At 39.7% G+C, this 23505-nt stretch overlaps 3 protein-coding genes across 8 annotated transcripts; 2 read left to right on the top strand and 1 right to left on the bottom strand.

The window, feature by feature from the left end:
• Window positions 1–775: 775 nt before the first annotated feature.
• rnf113a (ring finger protein 113A) lies at window positions 776–5401 on the top strand. The gene is made up of 10 exons (XM_084925273.1): window positions 776–912; window positions 1313–1392; window positions 1800–1898; window positions 2180–2287; window positions 2475–2584; window positions 2909–3015; window positions 4446–4535; window positions 4612–4705; window positions 4785–4891; window positions 5259–5401. The coding sequence occupies exons 1-10, from the start codon at window positions 807–809 to the stop codon at window positions 5324–5326; spliced, it is 969 nt and encodes a 322-aa protein (XP_084781399.1). The 5' UTR covers window positions 776–806; the 3' UTR covers window positions 5327–5401.
• Window positions 5402–5439: 38 nt separating this feature from the next.
• On the bottom strand, window positions 5440–14936 carry strada (STE20 related adaptor alpha). Of its 3 annotated transcripts, XM_084925270.1 has the most exons (13): window positions 14829–14936; window positions 14134–14197; window positions 13613–13670; window positions 11334–11362; window positions 9489–9591; window positions 8317–8438; window positions 8016–8124; window positions 7755–7878; window positions 7482–7653; window positions 7234–7338; window positions 6774–7027; window positions 6615–6657; window positions 5440–6445 (listed from the first exon to the last, which is right to left on the bottom strand). In XM_084925270.1, exons 2-13 carry the CDS (start codon window positions 14143–14145, stop codon window positions 6290–6292), a joined length of 1287 nt encoding a protein of 428 aa, XP_084781396.1. In that variant the 5' UTR covers window positions 14146–14197; window positions 14829–14936; the 3' UTR covers window positions 5440–6289. The 3 variants fall into 3 exon arrangements, with proteins under 3 accessions (XP_084781396.1, XP_084781397.1, XP_084781398.1); XM_084925271.1 differs by lacking the exons at window positions 11334–11362; window positions 13613–13670; XM_084925272.1 differs by lacking the exons at window positions 11334–11362; window positions 14829–14936 and having other exon boundaries at window positions 14134–14191.
• A 40-nt stretch (window positions 14937–14976) lies between these two features.
• On the top strand, window positions 14977–23165 carry ddx42 (DEAD (Asp-Glu-Ala-Asp) box helicase 42). 4 transcript variants are annotated; one of them, XM_084925266.1, is made up of 18 exons: window positions 14977–15068; window positions 16603–16824; window positions 16944–17094; window positions 17179–17240; window positions 17590–17626; window positions 17914–18066; window positions 18189–18293; window positions 18452–18571; window positions 18656–18832; window positions 18925–19053; window positions 19153–19252; window positions 19356–19403; window positions 19496–19593; window positions 19839–20115; window positions 20288–20514; window positions 20638–20748; window positions 20870–20983; window positions 21863–23165. In XM_084925266.1, the coding sequence occupies exons 2-18, from the start codon at window positions 16610–16612 to the stop codon at window positions 22466–22468; spliced, it is 2730 nt and encodes a 909-aa protein (XP_084781392.1). In that variant the 5' UTR covers window positions 14977–15068; window positions 16603–16609; the 3' UTR covers window positions 22469–23165. The 4 variants fall into 4 exon arrangements, with proteins under 4 accessions (XP_084781392.1, XP_084781394.1, XP_084781393.1 ...); XM_084925268.1 differs by having other exon boundaries at window positions 14985–15068; window positions 16608–16824; XM_084925267.1 differs by lacking the exon at window positions 14977–15068 and adding an exon at window positions 16033–16152.
• Window positions 23166–23505: the final 340 nt, after the last annotated feature.

The following is a 23505-nucleotide window of genomic DNA, read 5'->3' as shown; positions in this document are numbered from 1 at the left end:
AGTGCACATTCCGGTTAAAACTTTCAAAATAAAACCATCTTCCCGTTTTCATCACAGATTCATGAATTACACTGGAATTTCCAGTCTTCCGGTGTCAGGCAAAAAAAGTGATTGCTGATGTTTTTATGTGTTTGTATGTGTTATATCTTGCCTTACATTGGTAGGTAGGCTGGGGGTCAACAGAATTTTCAAAGGGCTAAATATAAAATAAAGAAATTAACTTTTTTGCAAGTATCTCGACTCTGCGTTATTGTAGCTACTCTGTGTCCTATATGCATTATAATCAATCCAGTCCTTTTTTGCTGCTTAAAATATCTTTATAGAACTGTTCTTAGCCAATTACTTCCTGCAGCTCCTACCTTGTGTCTGGTCAGAAACGTTTGCAATTTATTTGATAGATTATAGACCAACAAGTCATTTAAAACAGTTTAAATAATTATAACTTTTTGACAGGTATCTAAATTCCCCCTTTGGCAGACGAACGTGTTCTGGCACAGCTCTAAAAACATTACAACACTTCATAGAGTTCCAAAGATTTCCAAGACATAACTTAAATTCTCATTAATTATTTTTAAATATGAAATAGGTAAATATCATTGAGCAACCTTTGATTGACTGGCTCGCAAAAATTGCAGCCACTTTCTCACTGAAGTATTATTGTTGTCTTTTTAAATCTAACTTCACAACGCCTGAGTAAATGGACAGGTGTGATTCTCCTTTTGGCCAGTACAGGGACTAACTTAAGATGACTCCTAGACACTAGAGGGTGCTGTGGCGAGAGCAGATATTTACAAAACAGAGTCAAGATGGCGGAATCAGAGAAGCCTCGGGAGGGATCTTGCACTTTTCTGTTTAAGAAATCTAATAGAAAATTCTCTGGGCGAAAGAGAAAAGCAAGCGATAGCGAGAAAGGTTTGTTATTTAACTCACTTTCTGATCATTTAAAGCCCAGTGAACTTCCGGTGCCGACAGCGCTCGAGCTTTTTAATGATCGACTACTTGTTTCTGTTCTCGTAGTCCTTTACAGATAACCACTGTGTTATTAACACGGGAAGAGGCAAAATACTATATTTGATTCCAAAAATCGATGTAAAGTACGGCAGATGACACATTTTTGTTCCTGTTATAAACAAATTTCACATTCGTGCCTCGTTTACGTTTCCTCGGAATTTGGAACGCTGGATGCGCCTGCTGTTTTTTGTCCTCCCAGTTAACTCCGAGATTATTCTAAGATTTTGCAAGTCTGCTGTCAGTTATTGGGCAAGTTACTAGATTTTTTTCACCAAATGTATCTCACTCATGTCCTTTTCAGATGAAAACAGTGATGAGGACCAGACCCTCGTTGTGAGAAAAGAAAAGAAAGAAACTCGCGTCAACCCAATGATTCAGAGGGTAATTAAGGGATTATTCTTTTTTTATTATTATTTATATTTTTTTGACACGTGTTTGTCGAGAATTGTTTTTTTCTGTCTTAATCACTGTGTACCTCAACGTGCACTGGAAACGGCAAGTATGTATCCAGAATCAGCTGGCACAAAGTTAGATTTGCAAAAGTCTAAATCTGCATTTAGATTTACAAGAGTACTAAAGTATTTAAAAGTGTGTTATGTTAATGCATATATCGATTTTTTTTTTTACATTTAGAATTTGGACAAACGTTTTTATACACTTGCAAACCTGATATTTTGAAAAAGTTTATAAATCTAATCATGCAAACACACATTTGCAGACAAGACTGCTATGACAGTAGCCTCAAATGAGACAGAGGTGACTGTTTTTATTTTGGGTTTTTTGTCCAGACAAAGAAAGTGGAGAGAGATGCTGTATCATCCAGTGAAAGTGAAGACGAGAAAGAAGACAAGAAGGTGACTGTTTCCTACAAGTCCACACGATCAGCGGTGAGTTGACTTTTTCTGTCATACTGACTTTTTAAAGGCTGTCCATTAAAAGTAAAGGGGATATGAATGAGCAAGGTATCCAACCTTTTTGTTGTTTCATCTGTATGCATGCTGATTTGGCCTCTTCTGATTTGCCTCGTGTGTGTGTGTGTGTGTGTGTGTGTGTGTGTGTGTTCCCTCTCCTGTATACTGCTTAAGAGCCACAGTCTTGCAAACTTATTGATGTGCTTATATAAAAGTATTTAATGTAAATCTTTTTCCCAATCCTATCCAAAAACAAGAAACCAGAGGGACCGGAGGACATGGGTGCAACTGCTACATATCAGCTGGACACAGAGAAAGACAAAGATGCCCAGGCCATTTTTGAAAGGAGTCAGAAAATCCAAGAGGTAGTAGATGCTATTTTTAATGTTAAAGCCTTGTAGAAAAGGCTACAACTCCTATCATATAATGACTTAGTTGGAAAACTGTTCTGTTCATATTCACAAATTGTGACTTGAGTGCTAAAATAAAAAAAAAAGTCCAGTAGTTTCAACTAAATCTTGAACTAATGTTCTTTTTTTTCTCTTGTAATAGGAACTGACAGGTAAAGATGATGATAAAATCTACCGTGGCATCAACAACTACCAAAAATTCATCAAGCCTAAAGACACAACTATGGGCAATGCCTCCTCTGGCATGGTCAGGTGAGCATTAAGGCAAGGCTTATCCATTCCATCACAGTCACATTGTGTCATTAAAAAAAATAAAAGTAAACAGAACACCAAATGCACTTCTCTTGTGGATGTGTGTATCATTAAAACTGCTAATAAACCACAAAGACAAAGGAAATCTTGAGCTTTTTAAGGGGCTTGAAATAGACATTAAATAATGCTCCATCTGCTCAAGACTTTCCTATGATGGTGCATGGTTGATGATCTATCACTGATGCAGGTTTTGGGGTTTTTTTTAGTTCTGAAATGTAATTAGTTAATACTGATATGTATAATTCAGTTCAATCATTTTAACAGAAAAGGACCAATCAGAGCCCCTGAACACCTGCGAGCCACAGTCAGGTGGGACTACCAGCCAGATATCTGCAAAGACTACAAGGAGACTGGTTTCTGTGGTTTTGGAGGTGGGTATGATATTTTAAAATACATGTCTTTTGTATAATTAATCAAACACTTTTCATTTTAATGTCTTGACACTTCCCTCCATCTATTGAGGAAGAAAAACAACTCAGATTAAATGTTATGTGTTAAATGGGACAAATGTAAGTAAAACCTCCCACTAGTTAGAACAACGTACACTCATTGGCCACTTCAATAGGTGTATCTGTTCAACTGCTTGTCGGTTCAAAAATTTATTCAGCCACATAGAAGCAGGCAACAAATTTGGTTTATGTGACTCAAATGTGGCATTGTTGTCAGTGCCAGACAAGCTGATCTTGAGTATTTCAGAAAATGTGGATGCACTGGAATTTTCCCACAGAGCCACCTTTAGAGTTTACAGAGACTGGTCCATAATATTAGGTGAGCTGCAGTTCTCCAGGTGAACTTCCCTTTTTGATGGCAGAAATCAGAGATTGTTCTGACTGCTTGCGCTGATAGGAAGGCAACAGTAATTTAAATGACCACACATTACGCAGAAGAGCATCTCCGAATGGACAACTGTTAAACCTAGATGCAGATGGAGGTTCAGCAACAGAAGACCACACTGGGTTGAACTGGTGACAGCTAAGAACAGAAAACTGAAGCTACAGTTCACACAGGCTCACTCTAACTGGACGATAGAAGAATCTTGTCTTGTATCAACAGTTCATGCTGCTGCTGGTGTAATATTGTTGGGAAACATTTTCTTGGCACACTTTGGGTCCCTTAGTACAAGTTGAGTTTGGTTTAAATGCCACAGCATATATGAGTATTGTTGCTGACCATGTCATACTCTTAATGACCACAACGCATCTTTAGACTTTGTTTCCAGGACAATAATGAAACGTCACAAAGCTCATATCCTCTCAAACAGGTTTCTTATACATGACATTGAACTCGCTGCTTTCAAATGGTCTGCGTTTATAAGAGAAAACACTTTTAACATGTGATGTAATGGGAGAACTTAAGAATTTGGATTTTTCAGGAAGTCAAACCATGCAGAATTTTGTTTAAAAGAAGTCACTATGACAAAAAGGAAAATTCACAAAAACGCCAGAAAATCAGGGAAAAGTTAATGGCAATAATATCAAATTCCCTTACAACTTTGTTTTTATTGGGGTATTGTTTTTGTTTTGTGGGAAATTAAACTATTACGTGTATAAATGCATCAGGTGGCACAAGTCTGACTGCAACTGTGCCAAAGCCTTTACAAGAAAAATTTTGGCAGACACTTTTTTGGGTGGTTTTCATAAAACCTTATATTTTTTCTTAAGACCTTTTTTTCATTGCGATTGAGTTGTGTTTTTTATTCTATTTATCTATAGATTAGAGCAATTTGTAGTGTGTGTGAGACATTTAAGAAAATACTGGTCGTTCAATAAAGCTTCCTCATGATCATCTCTCCTGCTATCAGACAGCTGCAAGTTTCTTCACGACAGATCAGACTACAAACATGGCTGGCAGATTGAGAGGGAACTGGAAGAGGGACGATATGGAGCCAATGGTGAGTTGAGAAGGAACTGCATTTTTGTTCCTACTGTAAACGAGCTTTTCCTGAACGCTGTCTTATTTTTATTTAGATGAAGAGAACTATGAAGTAAGCAGTGATGAGGAAGACTTGCCCTTCAAGTGCTTCATCTGCCGGGAATCCTATAAGAATCCCGTAGTCACAAAGTAAGACTTTAATGTCATTTTCCCTTGCCAAGCTGTTCCCTGTTTTTTGAAACATATTAACAAGTCTAATGTCTCTCAGGTGCAGGCACTTTTTTTGTGAGGTTTGTGCACTTCAGCATTACCGCAAGTCCAAGCGCTGTTACGTGTGCGACACTCAAACCCATGGAGTGTTCAATCCTGCTAAAGGTAGGCAAGATCTCTATAAAACACACGACTTCTTTTAATGTCTTGATTGTCCTTTCTGCATCTTTGGGTCCGCTCAGTTACGGGTGAAATCAATTTTGGCTTTAGACTTTGAGTGAAGGAGTCCATGCAGATGTGTGTTTGCCTACTTTTTGTCACTGCGCACTCGGGTGTGGAGAATTTACATAAAAATGCATCAACTGTTTATGCGACGGGCTTCAAAGTATAACAGCAATGATTACTCAGCCACCAGGTTTCCAGCTGTCTTTGACCGCAATAAGTATAATTAAGGTTATAAGATAGTATTGTAATCAGTGCAACTTAACAATACCCATTAATCATGTTTTAATTTACCTTTTTCCCCTCTCAGAGTTGATGGCTAAGCTGGAGAAGCACAATGCCATGACAGACCAACCACCATCCGATGAAGACAATTAGCAAAATCCAAACATTTCCAGCCTCCCCTTACGTGTTTGTCTGTGTAAAATTGAAATAAAACATTTTTTAATAAGGTCTACAGCCTCACTGTGTGGTGCCATCAAAATAAAAAGTTAATGTGAACCACGTTTATTGTTAAAAGTCAAGTTTGCGTTTTGCAACACATTGCTTTGCCCTCACTTTCAAATATACATGCAGACAAAACAAGCACCAATAAAACATTCATTTTTGACATGAGTTAATACCCAGAGTAAGTTCAAGCAAATACATACGTCTATGCTTTGATGGTTAAACTAACACGTTAATCTTAACCTCTGTGCAACAGAACAGTTGCCTGAAACATGAAATGTAGTTTACACTGTAACACAAGCAGAGCTAAGAAATGTGTTTACATGCTGCTAATTTAATTGACCCTCCGGGTAAACGCAAAACCTTCCATATGGTGCAGAAGACTAACCGAGTCAGCTGTGAGGACCGCTGTGCGCCATTATGGCCTCACTGAGCATATGGGCCGCATCAAGCAGCCCTGTTCTCACACGAGGTAGAGTGTCCCCTCTGAATATTTAGTAGCAGCTTCAAACCAATTTGTTTTGTGAGACTCTTTAGGCTACAAACACAGACTCTCTGACCTCAACACTAGCATGAGGAAGTGAGAGTCCTGTTTTGTTTTAGCTCCAGGGGGCTTGTAATGTAAGAGTACAATCTGTAAACAGGTGTAGGTGTGTGTGTGTGAGAGAGAGAGACAAATAGGCAATCAGTGCAGTGCAAGAGTTTGTGCATATCTAAAGAACAAAAGCGTGAGAGATGTCAAAAGAGGCAGGATGGCTGCTGGTTTGTAACCTGGGTCTGAGAACAGCCACTCCTTTTAGTATTATATACATAGGGGCCATAACAAAAACTAATCTTGTCCCATCTGCTCAGAGAGTTTCTCATATGAACATCTTCCCGCCAAATCCTCCACTGTCAGAAGTCCCAGTCATCTACTTCCAGGTGGCTGAGACCGGACTCCAGACTGGCAAGTCCAGAAGGTGAGTCCTGAGGCTGGGAGCTTTCAAAGCTGGTGATAGGCGACACGGGCCGCAACAGCTCAGGTAGGGCCTCTGAGGGTCGCCGTTTGATCTAAGAAAACAAAAAGATTTAGAGAACAAACTGAAACATGACCAATTCATATCTTATTTACCAAAATTAAATGTTCTAACTCTCCCACAATTGTCTAACACTTTAAATACTATATACTGATACATGTACACAAGTGAAAACGTTATAATTAATTCGATATCTTGCACACCTGTTTGAAGAAGGGATGGCCAACAAGACTGGTTGCAGATGGTCTGAAGAAATGCAATTGGGAAAACAGTTAGTGTCCCAGTTATAACACATTCCTAAAAGCAGTTGCAGTGCATTTATCGCATATATACTTTAAATATGCAGGGAGAGTTTCGCCAACCTTTTTTCTGGGTCTCGCTGTAGACACAGCTCAACGAAGGCGTGGAACTGTGGGGAGAACGTCCGGTTGTATGGGTGTCCTCCTGACGATGACGAGGGTTCACCGTTGGAGTGTCGGACTCCTCCCGGTCCTGGACCCTCACAGATCCCAGAGTCAGCACCAGAACGGGAAGGCTTCATGGACAGCTCCTCTGGTGGTATAGTTGTGGTATCCAGCAAGCATGGCACTGTCCCGTTTAGCTTCTCCAGTAGCATCTGTGGAAATGAGCTAGTATTAGTTTAACCCAATGACCTTCTTGCACACCTTAGAGTTTGTGGTTTTAGTGTTCAGCTTTGCCCCCAATCTTCAGTTTAGATCAAAATGAAAATAACACCAATATTGTTGTTTACCATTAAATTACTTTCTACAGTCAAAATGTAACATAGGAGACTATTTAGGGCGTTGACACATCTCTGCTTACCTGTGTAGCTGGCATGTCTTTGAAGGGAACGTGTCCATTGGCTAGTTCACAGGCTGTGATGCCGAGGCTGTAGATGTCTGATCGAGAGTCATAGCCCTGGAGATTCTTCAAAGAAATCAAATAGAAACTGTCAGTTTCATCTGTACCCTTCTTCTCATTTTCGTTGTGTGTGTAGCATGAAAACTATAGTTCTGCAGCCTCTAACATTGACTGCAGAACAGCATTCACAGTGTTGAAAAATGTAGTACCTGTTGCAGCACTTCGGGACTAAGCCACGGCAGCACGTTAACGCTATACTGGGGGAAGTCGTGGACCACTTTGGCCCTTTGGCCATGTCGAATGAGGCTAAAGATGCTCCGCAGACCTGACATGCAGACTTGTCCATCTGCAGAGATCAAAACGTGGCTGGCCTTCACACTCCTGCATAACCAAAACATTTAAGATAATCAATATCGTATCAGGTGTGAATGATTGTATTTTAATGACAGGGTAATATAAATTAAACCACATGCTTGTCTTACCGGTGCACATATCCCATATGATGGATGTATTCAAGAGCTTTGAGCATGCCTAGCAAAATGTATGCTATAGTCAGCTCACTCATACCATCTGTAAAATGTGTGCAGATGAGATCTCTGGCTGACCCTGCAAGATTCAAAAACAGATGATCGTGATTAGAAAGCTCTCCGACATTAGCAGAGGCCGCTTCATGAATTGTTAACATAAAGTTAGTTGCATAACGTATGAGAAACAGCAATAAGGTAAGAAATTGGATTTCTTACCATAAGCCATGAAAGGTGTGATGACCCATAATTCATTTTCAGCTATAAAGACGCTCTTGTATGGTAGAATACTGGGGTGGTGAAACAACTTTGACACATGTAGTTCACCCTGTGAGACAGAAAGGAAACTACATCTTATTATGTCAGAACGAAAGATGGGGAGGAGAAGATTACATAAAATGTAATAGACTACGAGGCTGGCAAACAGATAAATTCTCAATAAAGCACTAAAATGAAATATGGGGAGGAGGGTGACATAAGAGTCAAGTCATGCACACTGAAGGCATTGAGCGATTCAAACCTGCAGGTAGGTAACCATGTCATTAGTACATGACTCCAAGTCAATCCGTCGGATGGCCACATGCTCCCCAGTGGGTCTATATCGAGCCAGGTTAACAGTCATTAAATTGTCCAAGCCCCGACCTACAAGACAATATTCAAATCACTGAGACAAAGTCCTCCTCCAGTTCTGTTTGTTTGAATATGTTGTTGTATGTTGTTAAATGCTAAACACACACAACTTAACAATACTTTTTATTTACAATCCAAATACTACCTTTAATAGTAAAAAAAACAAAACAACACATCCTTACCATTTAACACTTAAAACAATCAAGGCTTTAACCTCCTAAGACCCGAACTCTTCCACAGCATGCATTTTTAATTTCTCTTTGATATTTGGGCATATTGGGGCCTGATGAATGTAAAAACAAAGAATTACCAGATTTTTTTTTACCTTATTTTTGTTTTTAAGAAAAATAAGAGCCACATATGAGGATATTTGTTTAAAATTTTGATAGAACAGTAGCAGTATAATGTCCCCGTAAGTGGATATCAGGCCCATGTAGGGCAAAATTGAGTATTTTGGTCTAAATAACCCAAAATGTGATGTCCACATATGTGGACGCCAGGTCCTAGGGAGGTTACAGAAGCTTTTTACATTCATCTTTATTTTAAATGAAGGAAAAACCACCAGGACTCTAAACTACTGATATAGTAGCAGATCCAGCTCACGAGCTATCATAATTCACAGGAAGGTGACCACGGTGTGTGTACATTTGATTAAATTCTGATCAATACTGAAAAAAAAGAGCAGTGATAAAAATTTTAAATGAACAGTTGATAGACTTATTGCTATAGAAAAAGCTTATTGTTCCTTTGACCACTTGTTTATATATAACTATTTTTAAGTTGAGTGTTCTTTACTCAAGCATCAATACATTTTGTTTAACAAATGTCCAGAAATAACAAGAACGACATTAATGAAGGTCACCCAAAGCTACTACCTTAACTATATGGAGGCCAGCTGTGCTTAAAAGGCGCATTAGGAGTCAGGAAAAACCCTAGGTGATCTAGTTTTATGAAGAAAAAAAACATTACAAGAAACTGTTCTTTAGCCAGTGCAGGCAAAACAAATCTGTTACTGCCAACAAAAACTGAATTAAGTCGAGGCATGTCTTTGATTTTACTTACCAATAACAGCAAGGAGCTCATAAGAGCTGCTGTCAGGAAGGAAACTGCCCATAGTGTCTCGACGAGGGAACGAGGTCAGACTCTCCTGACTGTCCTCATTGGCCTGGAGGAGAAAAGGAAACAGTGAACGAAGATCAGTTCTGGCATGAACCTCAGTGGTTATAGCACTGAACCAAAAGGGTTTGTGAGTGACAGCTGGAGACTTAGTCTTATGTGTGATAGCTGTTAGAAGATCACTAGAGAGGAGACTCTATGTTAGCATGACCCACAGCACTAGTGGAATTAGAGAAAATTAGTAACACAAACTGGGCAAACTAGAAGTCTAATCATTAAAATAATGACCAGAGCTCCACTTAATCAGAATACCTCAATAATTCCTAAGGACATATACACAATTTTAATTGCTCCAGAGAATTACAGTGCATCAGTTGTATATGGTTACTCCTCTGAACAACACAGTGTAAAAACATGGATGTAGCTTCCAGGCCAATTGTGAAGTGTCTTAATCCTGCCTTCTATCTGAAAGCCATGTGTGAACGCTCATGTGCTAACAACTTGTCAATTACAAGTCATGAACCAATAAGCAAGCAGTTTCAAAGTCAGATCTGCCCCTCTCCATTACATCTGATTGCGTTTTTTTGTTTGTTTGTTTGTTTGTTTGTTTGTTTTGCAACCAAGACGCTAATAGTGTAAATGCTCATTTCAAAGCCTCGGAACAAGACTTCATGGTAACTGTGCCATCTTTTAAACCATCTATGCTATGAACTAATTCTCCAATAACAAAAACAGAAGTTAAGCTTAAAACCTTTTACATAACATGTAGAGAACAGCTTATATTTTTGAAAGTGAGGACTCCTGAACTCCATCAGTTTACTTCTGTTAAAATGATGGAAATGGACAGACTGCAGTCAAGCTGTGGAGGCAAATGACAGCAAGATGTATGAATATTTGGACCGTCTCCATGGTGACCAGCAGTAAGAGACAGGCAAAATTAGAACAGCACCCTTCTTTGATCATAATTGACTCTTACAGGCTGGAGATGGCTTCAAGATCAAGATCAGGAACACACAACTCCGAAAATATCCTCACAGATAAAACTAAGAGTTGTTTCTTGTGTAAACTAAGCCACAAGAAATTATCTTTATGTAGTTTAAATTAAATACACATTAAAACTGGCATGACGGCAAAGTCAAACATGCTTTGGTAGCCATCGCTTAAGGGAATGTCGGCAAATGTCATCTAATCACATGGGGTACACTAGACGCTGCCACTGTGATCAGATTTAGAAAGGGTTACCATGCATTGCAAAAGCTCAACACATGGAACTCCATCCATTAACAAACTGCAGGGACACACGGTCGCAGACATCAAAGTGTGACACTTTCAGCTCACCACCAACTCAACATAGGGGCCGTCACCTCACACAGGAAGTGTGAAAACACACAATATCTTTTTAATGTTACTCAAGACTTTTAATACGGCTACAAAAACCCATCAAAATCCAAAACAGCAGCTGCCTGAAGGCCAAAATGTAAACAGCAGCACACCAAAGGACTCAGACTATTTCAAATAAGCTGTAGGAGGGAATGAATTCATCTCTTTCAGGTATGCTTGTCTATAAATCACAAAACAGAAGCCCTTGTGAGTGAGGTGAAAAGGGCTTTCTATGCTACAAGCATGTACAGTGTGTGTCATGAACTGCAAAGTCATGCATATATAAATGTGCAAAGCCTTGAGGGGGTAGTGGATTCTGCTTATTCTGTGTGCGCACATACATATACATGCATGCACGCACATACACAAAAGGCACATGGGGTGATGCAGTGGCAGGAGTACCACACTTACTTTCCTGTGAGAGACTCCCTGAGCTTGCTCTGGGGTAGAAAAACCACATCAATGACATAAAAACATGTACACAAACAAAACAAGAGAAGGATCTGTGTTTAGAGAAGCTTTTGAACTGGTTAACACAGCCTCTGGAAGTAAGGGTTTGCTGCATGAACCAAAATTTGATAAATGAGCTTTGCTGGTTTCACATGATTTGTCTAATTCAGCATCTTTGTCCTTTTGGTGACCACCCACACAGAATTATCTGTTTTAAAGGCTTCATTCGTTCTTAAAAAACACAAATTTAAAAAATAAAACAAAACAATCTCGCTAAACCCATCAGGCTCTTCCCAGATGTTATTTTAACCATCATGAACACAGCCAAAACAGAAATTATATACTTGATCCAAATGCAGCTCTGAGCAATGATCTGCATGCATTGAAATGAAAATGAGACAAATACTGTACAACTTCTTATTAAAAACAAACACTTGACAAAAATAACAAGAATATCACAATTATAATACTAATTATTGAGGAGTCTGACAGCCCAAAGATGAGCTTTGCATTCACAAGATTTTCAGAAAACTTGACCTCTGACCTTAAGGTTGAGGTCACACAGATATGAACTTCTTCAAGATTTTTTGGTAGCTATACATATGGTGTCAGTTTGAAAATTGTACGTCGCTTCGTTCTTCAGTTATTGCATTTACAAAATGTGTCGACATCACCCACCTGGCAGGATGACAACAATACCCCATCAGCCCTTTATGGCTGAGGGATAAAAACTATATAGAATATCAGAAACAAGAGTTAACAAATCATTACAACTCTCATCACATTAGCAAAGCAACTCTGTTGCCAATATCAAGATTTTTTTTTTAAAGTTGCATAAATGTTCCTTGTATGTACGTGGAACTATTCCAAATCTAACCTTAAATAAGTTGCTCAGAGTTAAATGACCTGTCAGCTGGGAAGTAAGACAAAGTGAGAGACACAGACATCCCTTGCTAAGGCTGTGTAATGAGTTTAACACTAGACTCCTTGGAGCCCAATTAGCTGAGACACCATACTATGTAGGCTTTACAACAATATGGATGTTTCTTCAGTAACCAATTACATTAAATTATGTATGTGACATTGTAGCGCTATGAACCCTGCAAAACCTGGAGCACCCTCATTGCAACAGTCCCTCTACACCTCACTAAAGAGTTTCTTGTAGCTTTAAGGTGCAGTCATTAATGAATTAATGCATGAACTGCAGTCACTGAAGGTGGGGACTAAGAAATAGCTGCAGATTGTCCATTTACCTTAACTCTATGTCTCAGACCTCAGATCAGTTTTTTTTAACTTTTCTGTCAGCTGAGCACTGCAAAACAATTACGCCAAACTAATGGCTGTGGACCTTTTGCACAGTTCAGTCACATGCATGCCTTTCTTGTTTTTTCCTTCTTGTTTTTTTTGCTTTATTTCCACCCTGTTTTCACACTCAGAGTTGCACCAATGCTGAAACCTCGTGAATTTTTTTTTATTTTTTTCCCCCAGATCAGGAATCGAAGGGAACCAAAATAATCAAGACAAAAGCATTTTAATTCCCATCCTTGTTTTAATACTATTGTACCCTCTTCCTATTTAAATAAATAAATCTCCCTCTCACCCCCGAGGCATGGTATGTGTATGTGCTCCTCAAACTCGGGTCCTCTACTAGAGGCCTGGGACTCTGAGGGTTCTGCCTCTTAGCCATTCCTAGGACTGCACTATTTTTTTTCTTTTAGGTATCTTTTATCTTTGTTTGTAACCACATGTTTAAATGATCTGGATTATCTTCATTGTTTCACATATGTATCTACTGTGTATCCCATTTTTAATGACCATTTATGTTAATGGTGTACAGTACATGTGGTCAGCTGCAACTTAATTCATTAAAAAGGATAAAGTCGCATTTAATTACTTGTGAAATAAAATATTTAATAGTCAAAAATAAGCACTTTTAATACCAAATACAACTTCAGAAGAAGCATGACAAATACGTGGCAAGCCCACATGACATCAGTTGTGAGTGCCATCCTGTGATAATGTTCCCTTGTAAAATGAAACAATAAGTTAAGAACGCTGCTGACAGATGATTAGGGGATGGAAAGATTTCATAATTGTGAAATTCACAGCAAAGTAAATACTCAACTAGAGCACAGCTTCAGTGAAAACTGAAAGTTGTTTTCTGTTGGTGCTGTTGAATGGTCAGTGGTTTGTGAAAGGTGAACCCTATGGTTAAAAATTAATTTGGCTTTGAGTCTCACCTCCAAACAACTCCAAATCCCGCAGGCTCTCCACACTCAATTTCTCAGATACCCAACGCTGACATACACAGAGAGTTAATGGAAAAAAGGAGAGAAATGCAAGCAAGAATAAGGAAAGGTTACACATAAATATAGGCACATTTAATGTTGCTGAATAAAGTTGGTTAATTTAGTAAGGTGCAGCTGTAGAAGTTTCTTTAATATTGTGCAAGAGAAAGTTGTGCAAAGCTCTGTTTCAAACACATTTAGCAATTGTGTCCAGTCTTGTATATCTATAAGCATCGCTGGATCGAAAGGCAAAGTGTTTCTTTGCTGTGTCAACTTTAGAAACATGAATACACTAATGATGAATCCCTTAAAGGGATTAATCCTTCTCTTGGTACAGTGGCAATCTTCAGTGGGCATAATGAATAAAAGCATACAATTAGAGATAAGGCATGGTCTGGCTTAAGAATCAATCCTCATGATACCAGCCCTGCAAGACAATACAAGAATTTAGAAGAATTTGACCAAATACTTACAAGAAAAGACATCGATCCTCTCAAGTGTGTTACATTTGATGCCGAAAACAGATAAAGGGAATAACTGTGGATACAAGAAAGAAAGAAAAAAATGTATGTAGCGGTCTAGCCTCACTCAGCTGTAGTAGTGGTTAATTAAATTAAATATAATCAATACATGTTACAATTATTTCACAGAATAAATGTGAAATTTAACAGAAGTTGTAGACAATAACATGTCTAATGCTTTGGTACGTCGCCAAACAAGCAAAACCAGTCTTTCCTCGTTTTCATTTCGCTTACAAGTTATCGCCGTTCATTAAAGCGCTTACTAAACCTTGTATAGAAAAATAAAACAACCAGCTAAATGACCTGTAGAAGTAACTATTGGTTTGACGGATGACATCTCTTTTCTTGTCATTTTAAGCCTAGAAGCGGTCGGAGTTTACGTTTCAGTATTGATGATGGCTACGCACCAGATTTGCTGAGCGACTGTCAGCAACAACAAAAAAAGAAGAAGAAGGAGAAGCGTTTAATAAAGCGAGAGAAAATAAAGAAATCATTCACTAGTACCACAATAATATTATTGTTATTATTGAGGGGGTACTCGCTAATGTTGCTATGATGGAGGACACAGGCTGGCATAGTTAGCTAAAACGGCGACAATAACCTGTTTTAGTCAGAAACGCCATTATTTTAACACCTCGATAACTCACCCGTATAACGCTCGGAGCAGAAATGCCTTGTTGGTGTGATACTGTCTTAGATTAACTTATTTGGCGCACCATCCTCTCCGGCAGGATGTTTTTGATAGCTCTCTACTAAGCTTTATGGGTTGCGCGCCGTGTCGCCAGCGAATGACGAAACGCGCAAAAAGAAACCTCGCGCACACGGTTGACGCAAGCACCGTGGGGGACTAGTGAAAACAGAGGCGCTTTTATTGGAATAAGAAACAGGTAAATAAATACTCCCTACCGTTTAGCACTACAAAGGATCGATGCTTTCGGCTAATGAAAAAAAATGAAGCTCTGTGCTGCGCTTGGCTGTGAAAGGGCCTCGTTCACGGCAAAGTTTCGATCCTAACGTCGCACACCTCCTCGGCCTTACTGCGGCCTTGAGCTAACGCTAACATTTGGTGCGGATAAATCATGTCCAAGTGCTGTTATTGTCCAACTGCTACGACGCAAACAACCTCTCGAAGCTAGCAGGGCAATCAAAATGTATTGTGTTTACTTTTATCTTCGTATTTAGCGTATGCGGTAAGCTTTAGGAACCGTAACGTCGATGCTTTGCTGCTGCTTTTTAACAAATATGCATACCGCCAATAGACAGCAGTTTCTGTAGTACCGTTATAGATATCAATAAAGGCGTTTCATGAATTTTGTGTATTTATCATAGTAGTCGTATTGACGTGAATAGTCGTAGATGCTCGTCTGCGCATGTGTTGTTCAGCTAAAGTTGGTTTCCGCAGTAGGGGATGTAATGTACTTACAATCCGTATTATTTGTTAGTAAACTCGTCATTATCCACCGAAATGCCCTTGTTAGAAGTGGACGCTATTGACCATGTGACCGGCTAAAGAGAGAGGTGTCCATAATGCTGAGTCAGATTGTGCTGAGGGCACCTTTAATAAAGAGCCACGAAGTATAGAAAAGGTCAGATGGAGCTGCACTTTGTCTTTCTGAATCAAGAAAAGGTGTATGATAGGATTCTAAGAGAGGAACTGCGTTATTGCATGAGGCAGTGGGGACTGGGAGAGAAGCATGTAAGCGTGGTGCAGGACATGTGTGAGGACAGAGACAGTGGTGAGGTATGAAGTAGGTGTGACAGATGGGTTCACTGTGGGGGTAGGATTACATCAAGGATCGGCTCTGAGCCCCTTGTTGTTTGCAGTGGAGGTGGACACATTGAAAGATGAGGTCAGGTTGGAGTCTTCGTGGATTATGGTGTTCGTAGATGACACTGTGATCTGTAGTGAGAGTAGTGAGCTGGAGGAAGAGAACTGGTGAGAGTTATGGTCTGGAGAGAATAGGAATGGAGGTCAGTATAACCAAGACAGAATACATGTGCACAAATTAGAGGGAGACAGGTGTAACAGTGAAAGGTAGTCAAGGTGGATGAGTTTAAATACCTGGGGTCAACCATCCAAAGCAACGGACAGTGGAGACAGGAGCCTGAGCTGAGTTGAACATGATCAGGATTTAGTTGGGATGGACAAAATTAGAAGTGAGTACATCAGACGAACAGCTCAGGCCAGCAACACTAAAGAGGCAAGATTGAGATGGTTTTTAAAAACTGAGCTGCCTGTAAGGAGGAAGAGAGGAGGACCACAGAGGTTGGTGGATGTAGTGAAGCAGGGTTGGTGTGACAAAGGAGAAAGAAGAACTGAAAGAAGAACTATTTTTTAACTTTAAATTGGGAAGTGTAACAGGGCTGGTTTAAGATTTTAGAGACTTCTCTAAGAGCTCTTTTTTTTTAAATTCTTTTCAGAACAGCCATGAACTGGAACAAAGGTGGTCCTGGTGTGAAGCGAGGTTTTGGCTTTGGGGGGTTTTCACTCGCAGGAAAAAAAGAAGAGCCTCGCCTTACTCAACAATCACACACATCATTTGGAGGCCCAGGATCTGGAAGTGGTGGATATGGGAAGAACCAGCAGCTCCCATCATTCTACAAAATAGGGACCAAAAGAGCTAATTTTGATGAGGAAAATGCGTGAGTATTACATATCTCACATATGTACAGTAATAGAAATATTAATTCAGCCCTTGATAGCAGCACATACTGGGATTGTGAGTAAATGCATAAGCTGCATATTTCCTCTTTTCAATTAGATATTTTGAAGATGATGAAGAGGAGTCCAGCAGTAACGTGGATCTGCCTTACATCCCAGCTGAAAACTCACCCACACGGCAACAGATGCAGTCAGGTGGTGGCTCAGACAGCGAAGATGACCCTTTGGATGCTTTCATGGCCGAAGTTGAGGTGAGTAGAATTTTACAGATAAGCAGAGACACAAACTAAACTAAATTCTGCCTTTAACAGATTTATTTTATTTTTATTTTTCAGAACCAAGCAGCTAAAGACATGAAGAAACTAGAGGAAAAGGAGAAGGAGAAAAAGTCAGCCAAGTAAGACTCTATATTTGCTTGTTTTTATGCTTAATTTAGGTGTTAGGCATTAAATAAAATAATTTCAACAGGAAAAAAGAAATTGCCCACAATTGGATCAAAATTTCATTTAATTTTAAATGTGGCTTAAGTTGCCAAAAGCTGTTAAACTTTACTCAAAACTTATCATTCAAATTTCTCCAAGAAAAAAATGTAAATAAAAATAAAAATCCAACAGTACCTTTGCTAAATTAAAAAAAAAGATATTGTGAGGTAAGCAGATTGATCGTACTCATAGTGGGATGTGGGCTGTCTTTGGTGTACGAACGAGCCGCAGGGAAGTTTTTTTTTTCTCCGCTTGTCATTTCAGGGGTATTCGTGATGACATTGAAGAAGAAGATGAGCAAGTGAGTGAGCCCTCCAAAGTTTTTAATCCTCTACTTTGCTGGTCAGAGAGGTCTACCCTCTCTAATGTTATAAAGCCTCATGTCTTCCCTTTTTTTTGACCAGGTTGCATATAGGATCAATATTTTTAAATGCATTTCATTCTTGTTTATAAATTGTTAAGTATTCTTTAACCCGTATGTTAAGCTTGTGCTATAAAGCTGAAAGTCTCATTTGTCACTTCATCCTGGAGGCTGTAGTAAGGCTGTACTAGCTCACTTTTTCACCTGAAATGATTTAATCTCTGCAGGAAGCTTACTTCCGCTACATGGCAGAGAATCCCACCGCCGGGCTGACACAGGAAGAGGAGGAGGAAAACATTGATTATGACAGTGATGGGAATCCAATTCCCTCTACAACCAAGAAAATAATCATGCCACTTCCTCCTATTGACCACTCAGAGGTAAAGTTCATAATTCTGACTGAAAACACAGTTTTTTGGGGGGTTGTTGTTGTTTTTGTATTTGTCACATATGATAACTATTTGATTGTACATTTTGCTGCCTTTTTTGCAATTTTTCATAGATTGATTATCCACCCTTTGAGAAAAACTTTTACGAAGAGCATGAGGAACTCAGCAGCTTGACTGGAACTCAGGTGCTGGAGTTGAGGCATAAACTGAACTTACGAGTAAGTCTGTTATTCATTTTTTGTACCTGAGAAGGGATAGGGATGTAGTTTAAGCTTTCTTTTCTAGTCTTATTTTCTTTATCACTGATATTACTAGCAACATGGATCGCGAAATGAAGATTAAGTTATTTGTTGCTCATTGTTTTGTTCTTTCTCAGGTATCTGGTGCTGCCCCTCCAAAACCTTGTACCAGCTTTGCCCACTTTAATTTCGATGAGCAACTAATGCACCAAATTCGGAAGTCTGAATATACTCAGCCCACACCAATTCAGTGTCAGGTATATTGCAATTCAATGTTTTGATATCCACATGGGTGAAAATTAAATAAGTTGTTATTAATGGGGAATAAATTTTGATTTTAGGGTGTCCCCATTGCGCTGTCAGGACGTGATATGATAGGTATTGCAAAAACGGGCAGCGGCAAAACTGCAGCTTTTATCTGGCCAATGCTGGTTCATATCATGGACCAAAAGGAACTGGAGCCTGGGGAAGGACCCATCGCAGTCATCGTGTGCCCTACCAGAGAGCTTTGTCAGCAGGTAAGAGAAGGTTGGAGTATAAAGGGTATATTTGAAATTACATTGTTAAAAGCGTTGGCTCAGTATGGCGTGTAACTGTTAATATTTACTAGATCCATGCAGAATGTAAGCGCTTTGGGAAAGCCTACTCATTGCGTTCAGTGGCTGTATATGGAGGAGGCAGCATGTGGGAGCAAGCCAAGGCTTTGCAGGACGGTGCAGAGATTGTTGTGTGCACTCCAGTAAGAACCTTTTTTCATTTCTCCTGGTTAAAGGATGAAGCATTTGCTGCACTGTTGCAAAATAAGCATTAAGTTCACTGCACGTGTGTGTTTGCACAGGGTCGTCTGATAGACCACGTTAAAAAGAAGGCGACGTCTCTGCAGAGAGTAACATACCTGGTGTTTGATGAGGCTGATCGAATGTTTGATATGGGCTTTGGTGGGTTATCATTGTCACTGCTCTAAGAAAGATGTTGTGCTTTTATTCTTTCTAATTTACAGTATGTTGAAATCATTTTTTGTTTTCTTTCTTTTTGCTTTAGAATATCAGGTTAGATCCATTGCCAGCCACGTTCGCCCAGACAGACAGAGTAAGTGATATGATTCATTATTTTTTTTTAATGCAAATACTGGAACTACTGAGAATTTCTATATTAATATTGATTCATTCATTTCTTCTCAGCTCTTCTGTTTAGTGCTACATTTCGGAAGAAGATAGAGCGGCTTGCTAGAGACATTTTGGTTGATCCCATTCGTGTTGTGCAGGGAGACATTGGAGAGGTAAATATAGTTTTAATGCTTTTAATGTTAATGCTTCTTAAATGTTCACAGGGTGGTAAGACTAACTTTCGATTTTTAAAACGTAGTTTCATGTCTACTCAAATGTTCTGCTGCAAAATACACAAAGTTTTGTAAGACATTTTTGTCTTTGAAGCTCAAGTACATAACATGTTTTTTTAGGCTTTCATTAAAATGCAAACAAAAAATGCCCTGACACTGCTTTTATTTTAATCCTCTCTAAAAAGGCCAATGAGGATGTGACTCAGGTAGTGGAGATGCTGGTCAGTGGGTCTGATAAATGGGGCTGGCTGACTCGCCGGCTGGTCGAATTCACCTCCACAGGATCGGTCCTCATTTTTGTCACCAAGAAGGCCAACTGTGAGGAGCTAGCTACTAACCTGACTCAAGAGGGCTACAGCCTGGGCCTCCTGCATGGTGATATGGACCAGAGTGAGAGGAACAAGGTCATCAGTGATTTCAAGAAGAAGAACTTGCCCGTTCTGGTGGCCACTGATGTAGCTGGTGTGTACAAGATGTAGTTCTGATTGACACTAAGGTTTCCTTGTTCCCTTTTCTTTACGTTTTCATCACTTTCTGTAGCAACTTAATTTTCTTCAAGCTGAGGAACACATGCATGTATGAACGCAATTGTAATCTTCTAACATTTCCTTGCTGCCTTTTTTCCTCTTACTAGCTCGTGGTCTGGACATCCCATCAATTCGTACGGTGGTGAACTACGACGTTGCACGAGACATCGACACACACACCCACAGGATCGGTAGAACGGGTCGTGCTGGAGAGAAAGGTGTGGCCTACACTCTCCTCACCAATAAAGACACATCATTTGCTGGGGACCTGGTGCGGAATCTGGAGGGAGCTAATCAGGCTGTTTCCAAAGAACTGATGGACTTGGCCATGCAGGTTAGATAAATCACTGATTCACAAATAATATTTATCTGGATTAAATGCATCACTTTATTAATTGATTTTTTTTTTTTTGTAAACTTTGCTCAATTTGCATTGTTTTGGGTTTTTTTTTCCCAGAATCCCTGGTTCAGGAAGTCACGATTCAAGGGTGGCAAAGGAAAGAAACTGAATATTGGTGGAGGTGGTCTTGGTTACAGAGAGAGACCCGGCCTTGGGGCTGAAAGTTCTGTAAGTTACTGATTAGTAGACTGTGAAACTCCTAATGATTGTAATCATTAATGCACACTGTAAATTAATTAGCAAAATGCCCATAATAACAGATAATGACTTATAACTGTTTTCTTTACAGGATCGTAGCAGCACTAGTAGCTTGTTGTCTTCCACTAGTAGCTATGAAGGCTACAGCAAACCAACTACTGGGGCAATGGGGGATCGCATGTCTGCAATGAAACAAGCCTTCCAGGTACTCACTAATTCAATTTTTCTGCCATTCTCCTTTATGGTCTATAATTATTCCTACCTAGAGAGATTTCAAATGCATGTTTACGACGTAGTATTAGGGCCATATTAAGAAAAAAAATATTATTGATCATTTTGAGAATAAAATAAAAGTTGAAAATCGATTTAGAGAAAAAATTCAAAATGTGGAGATTACAGTTGTTGTTTCGAGACAAATTCCCACGGCTGCTGTATCCTCAGAGTTACTGAAATTGTACTTCAGACTCAGCTTAAGTGACAAGGAAAGAAATTATTTCTCTTTTAGCACATAAACACAGTGTGGTGATAAGAACGACGGTGAAAAGAAGATTCAGAAGCTGCATTTGGTCAAACAGAAAAACCACACAAACTTGGAAGAGTGCATTTGTACAAAATGGAAGGGCTGGTAATGGACAGGGGTAAGATTATCGATGGTTCCACCCTCGTTCAATAAAGAGGATGTATGTTATATCACCACAAGGCATTTTGTAGAGGGTATAGCAGCCGTGACAGTTTGCCTTAAACCGACAGCAGTAATCTGCACGTTTCAACTTTTAACTCAAATTAGTATTTCAACTTTTTTCTCAAAATGATCAATAATATTTGTTTTTCCTCAGTGTGGCCCTAATACTCCTTTGTTAGACTTAACTCCATGTATTATGTATAAAGATTTCTGTAACTCCTCAGTGCTTAATGCAGTCTTTTTTGTTTAGCCGCTTAAATCAAAGCTGAAAAGCAGTTCAATTGCATCTTGATGAGTTCATCTTAAACTTACTGTGTACGCTTACTTTGGACATTCTTTGTTAGAAAGGAATAAATGCCTTAGATTTAAGATAGTCATTCATAATGTCTCTTTTTCCTCTAGGCTCAATATAAGAGCCACTTTGTAGCTGCATCCAGCGGCCCCCCAAAGCTCAGTGCCAAGTCTAGTGGCTCCTCAGGATGGACCAGTGCCGGCAGCCTGAGCTCTGTGCCAACAGAGTCTGCCAATGGCTCAGAACGGTCTCACAGTGCTACCTTGTCCATGGTGGGTTTCACCAGTGCTGGCTCCCTGAGCTCAGTGGCCCCCACCAGTCAAACCAGTTCACACCAGAGCTACACTCCACCTGCACCTCCGTCACAGAGAGAGAGCTCACGTGATAGACACGGGGACGACCGGGGGCGTCACGGTGACAGTCAACACCGCCATAGCGACAGGAATGATCGATACAGTAGCGAGGATCGCTACGGAGACCGGGATCGTCACGGGGATAGAGATAGAGATCGTGACCGCCACGGCGACCGTGATCGCCACAGCAGCAGCCGCCACAGTGACAGTCGTAACGGAGATGGAAGCAAGAGGGACAGAGATGATCGGAGGAGTGATAGGGATGGGGGAGACAGGGGGAGTGGAGATGGGAGGGACAGAGGAAGCGATAGCTTTGCTGTCCCTGAACCACCTAAACGTAGAAAGAGCAGATGGGACAACTAAAGAGAACATAAACACATTAATCGATCTTTATGTGCACCCAACTGCTCCATAACAGGCTTGTCTGTATAGGCAGATAGCAGAGCATATCAGAGGCTGACACAAGCACAGAACCGTAGGGGATATTTTATAGATTTCGATTAGATAGGAAGTGTACCAAACCTCCTATCAGGCTGGTTAGGACATCATGGTTTGGAGTTTAACAGTTTGGTCAGATCAGCATAAGCGGCTCCGAGACAGCTACTGTACATATACCATCTAAGACTGTTGTTACTGTAAGTCAAGTCAAGCAATACAGCTGTAATAAATCCTCCTGTCCATTAAAAACAATCAAATTAGGATGTGTTATTGTTGTTTGTCTCACTGGCCTCATGCTTTTGGCTTGCAAACTTGATGCTTTATTTTCTCCAGTGGTTTTTTGCCAAGTGTGTTTGTATTTTTGCATTTTGTTAATCTACAAAGCAAACTGTTTGATCTCTGAAGGCACACTGTGATGATTCACAGTCACTCGAGTACATGTCAAAACAAATATGTATAGTTCTTTTTGTGTCTTGTATTCAAGTTTTAGTGAAGTGCCTCTCTTTGGCATTTAGTCTGTATTCCAAAATGTTTTCAAGAAAATGCATTTGTTTGAGAGGAATTTCAAGTGTATATTGACATGGAAAATGAGAGGTTTTTGATTAAAAGGACTCCTTTGGCACATGCTTTTATATATTCATTTTTGGCTTTCATTACATAGTGATAGGGTCAGAAAGTTGGGATTGAGATGGGATGACATGATGAAAGGGACGAGTGAAATGAAACCCAGCCTGCCACATTAAGAACTAAGCTCTTGTTGTATGGGCTGTTGCTTTAGCATCATGTGACATAAAAGGAGTTTTTACTGTTGATGTTAAAATCCAAAAAGGTGACATGAAAGATGGGAGTTGTATATTTCTCTAAAGTGGTTTAAATTCATTTAATTTAAACTTAAACAGTTCCTGGCAGCAAACAGCCACAAAAAAGTGGTTTTGTCATTTCTCACTGTGGCCACTGGGGGG

This window comes from Perissodus microlepis, chromosome 4, assembly GCF_051167445.1.
Source record: "Perissodus microlepis isolate ML-2025 ecotype Zambia chromosome 4, ASM5116744v1, whole genome shotgun sequence".
Taxonomy (NCBI): Eukaryota; Metazoa; Chordata; class Actinopteri; order Cichliformes; family Cichlidae; genus Perissodus; species Perissodus microlepis.
The sequence above is the reverse complement of the archived record's forward strand: the minus strand, read 5'-3'. Positions and strand labels throughout refer to the sequence as shown.

Excerpts from the sequence above, each read along its gene's own strand:
- rnf113a (XM_084925273.1), top strand. The coding sequence starts at position 807 with ATGGCGGAATCAGAGAAGCCTCGGGAGGGATCTTGCACTTTTCTGTTT. Across the intron at positions 2,585-2,908 it reads GCCTCCTCTGGCATGGTCAG|AAAAGGACCAATCAGAGCCC; the intron begins GTGAGCATTAAG and ends TCATTTTAACAG. Across the intron at positions 4,536-4,611 it reads GGGACGATATGGAGCCAATG|ATGAAGAGAACTATGAAGTA; the intron begins GTGAGTTGAGAA and ends ATTTTTATTTAG.
- strada (XM_084925270.1), bottom strand. Across the intron at positions 8,439-9,488 it reads TGAGCTCCTTGCTGTTATTG|GTCGGGGCTTGGACAATTTA; the intron begins GTAAGTAAAATC and ends ATTGTCTTGTAG. Across the intron at positions 6,658-6,773 it reads CAGCGAGACCCAGAAAAAAG|ACCATCTGCAACCAGTCTTG; the intron begins GTTGGCGAAACT and ends GCATTTCTTCAG.
- ddx42 (XM_084925266.1), top strand. The coding sequence starts at position 16,610 with ATGAACTGGAACAAAGGTGGTCCTGGTGTGAAGCGAGGTTTTGGCTTT. Across the intron at positions 17,095-17,178 it reads CTTTCATGGCCGAAGTTGAG|AACCAAGCAGCTAAAGACAT; the intron begins GTGAGTAGAATT and ends TTTATTTTTCAG. Across the intron at positions 20,984-21,862 it reads CAATGAAACAAGCCTTCCAG|GCTCAATATAAGAGCCACTT; the intron begins GTACTCACTAAT and ends TTTTTCCTCTAG.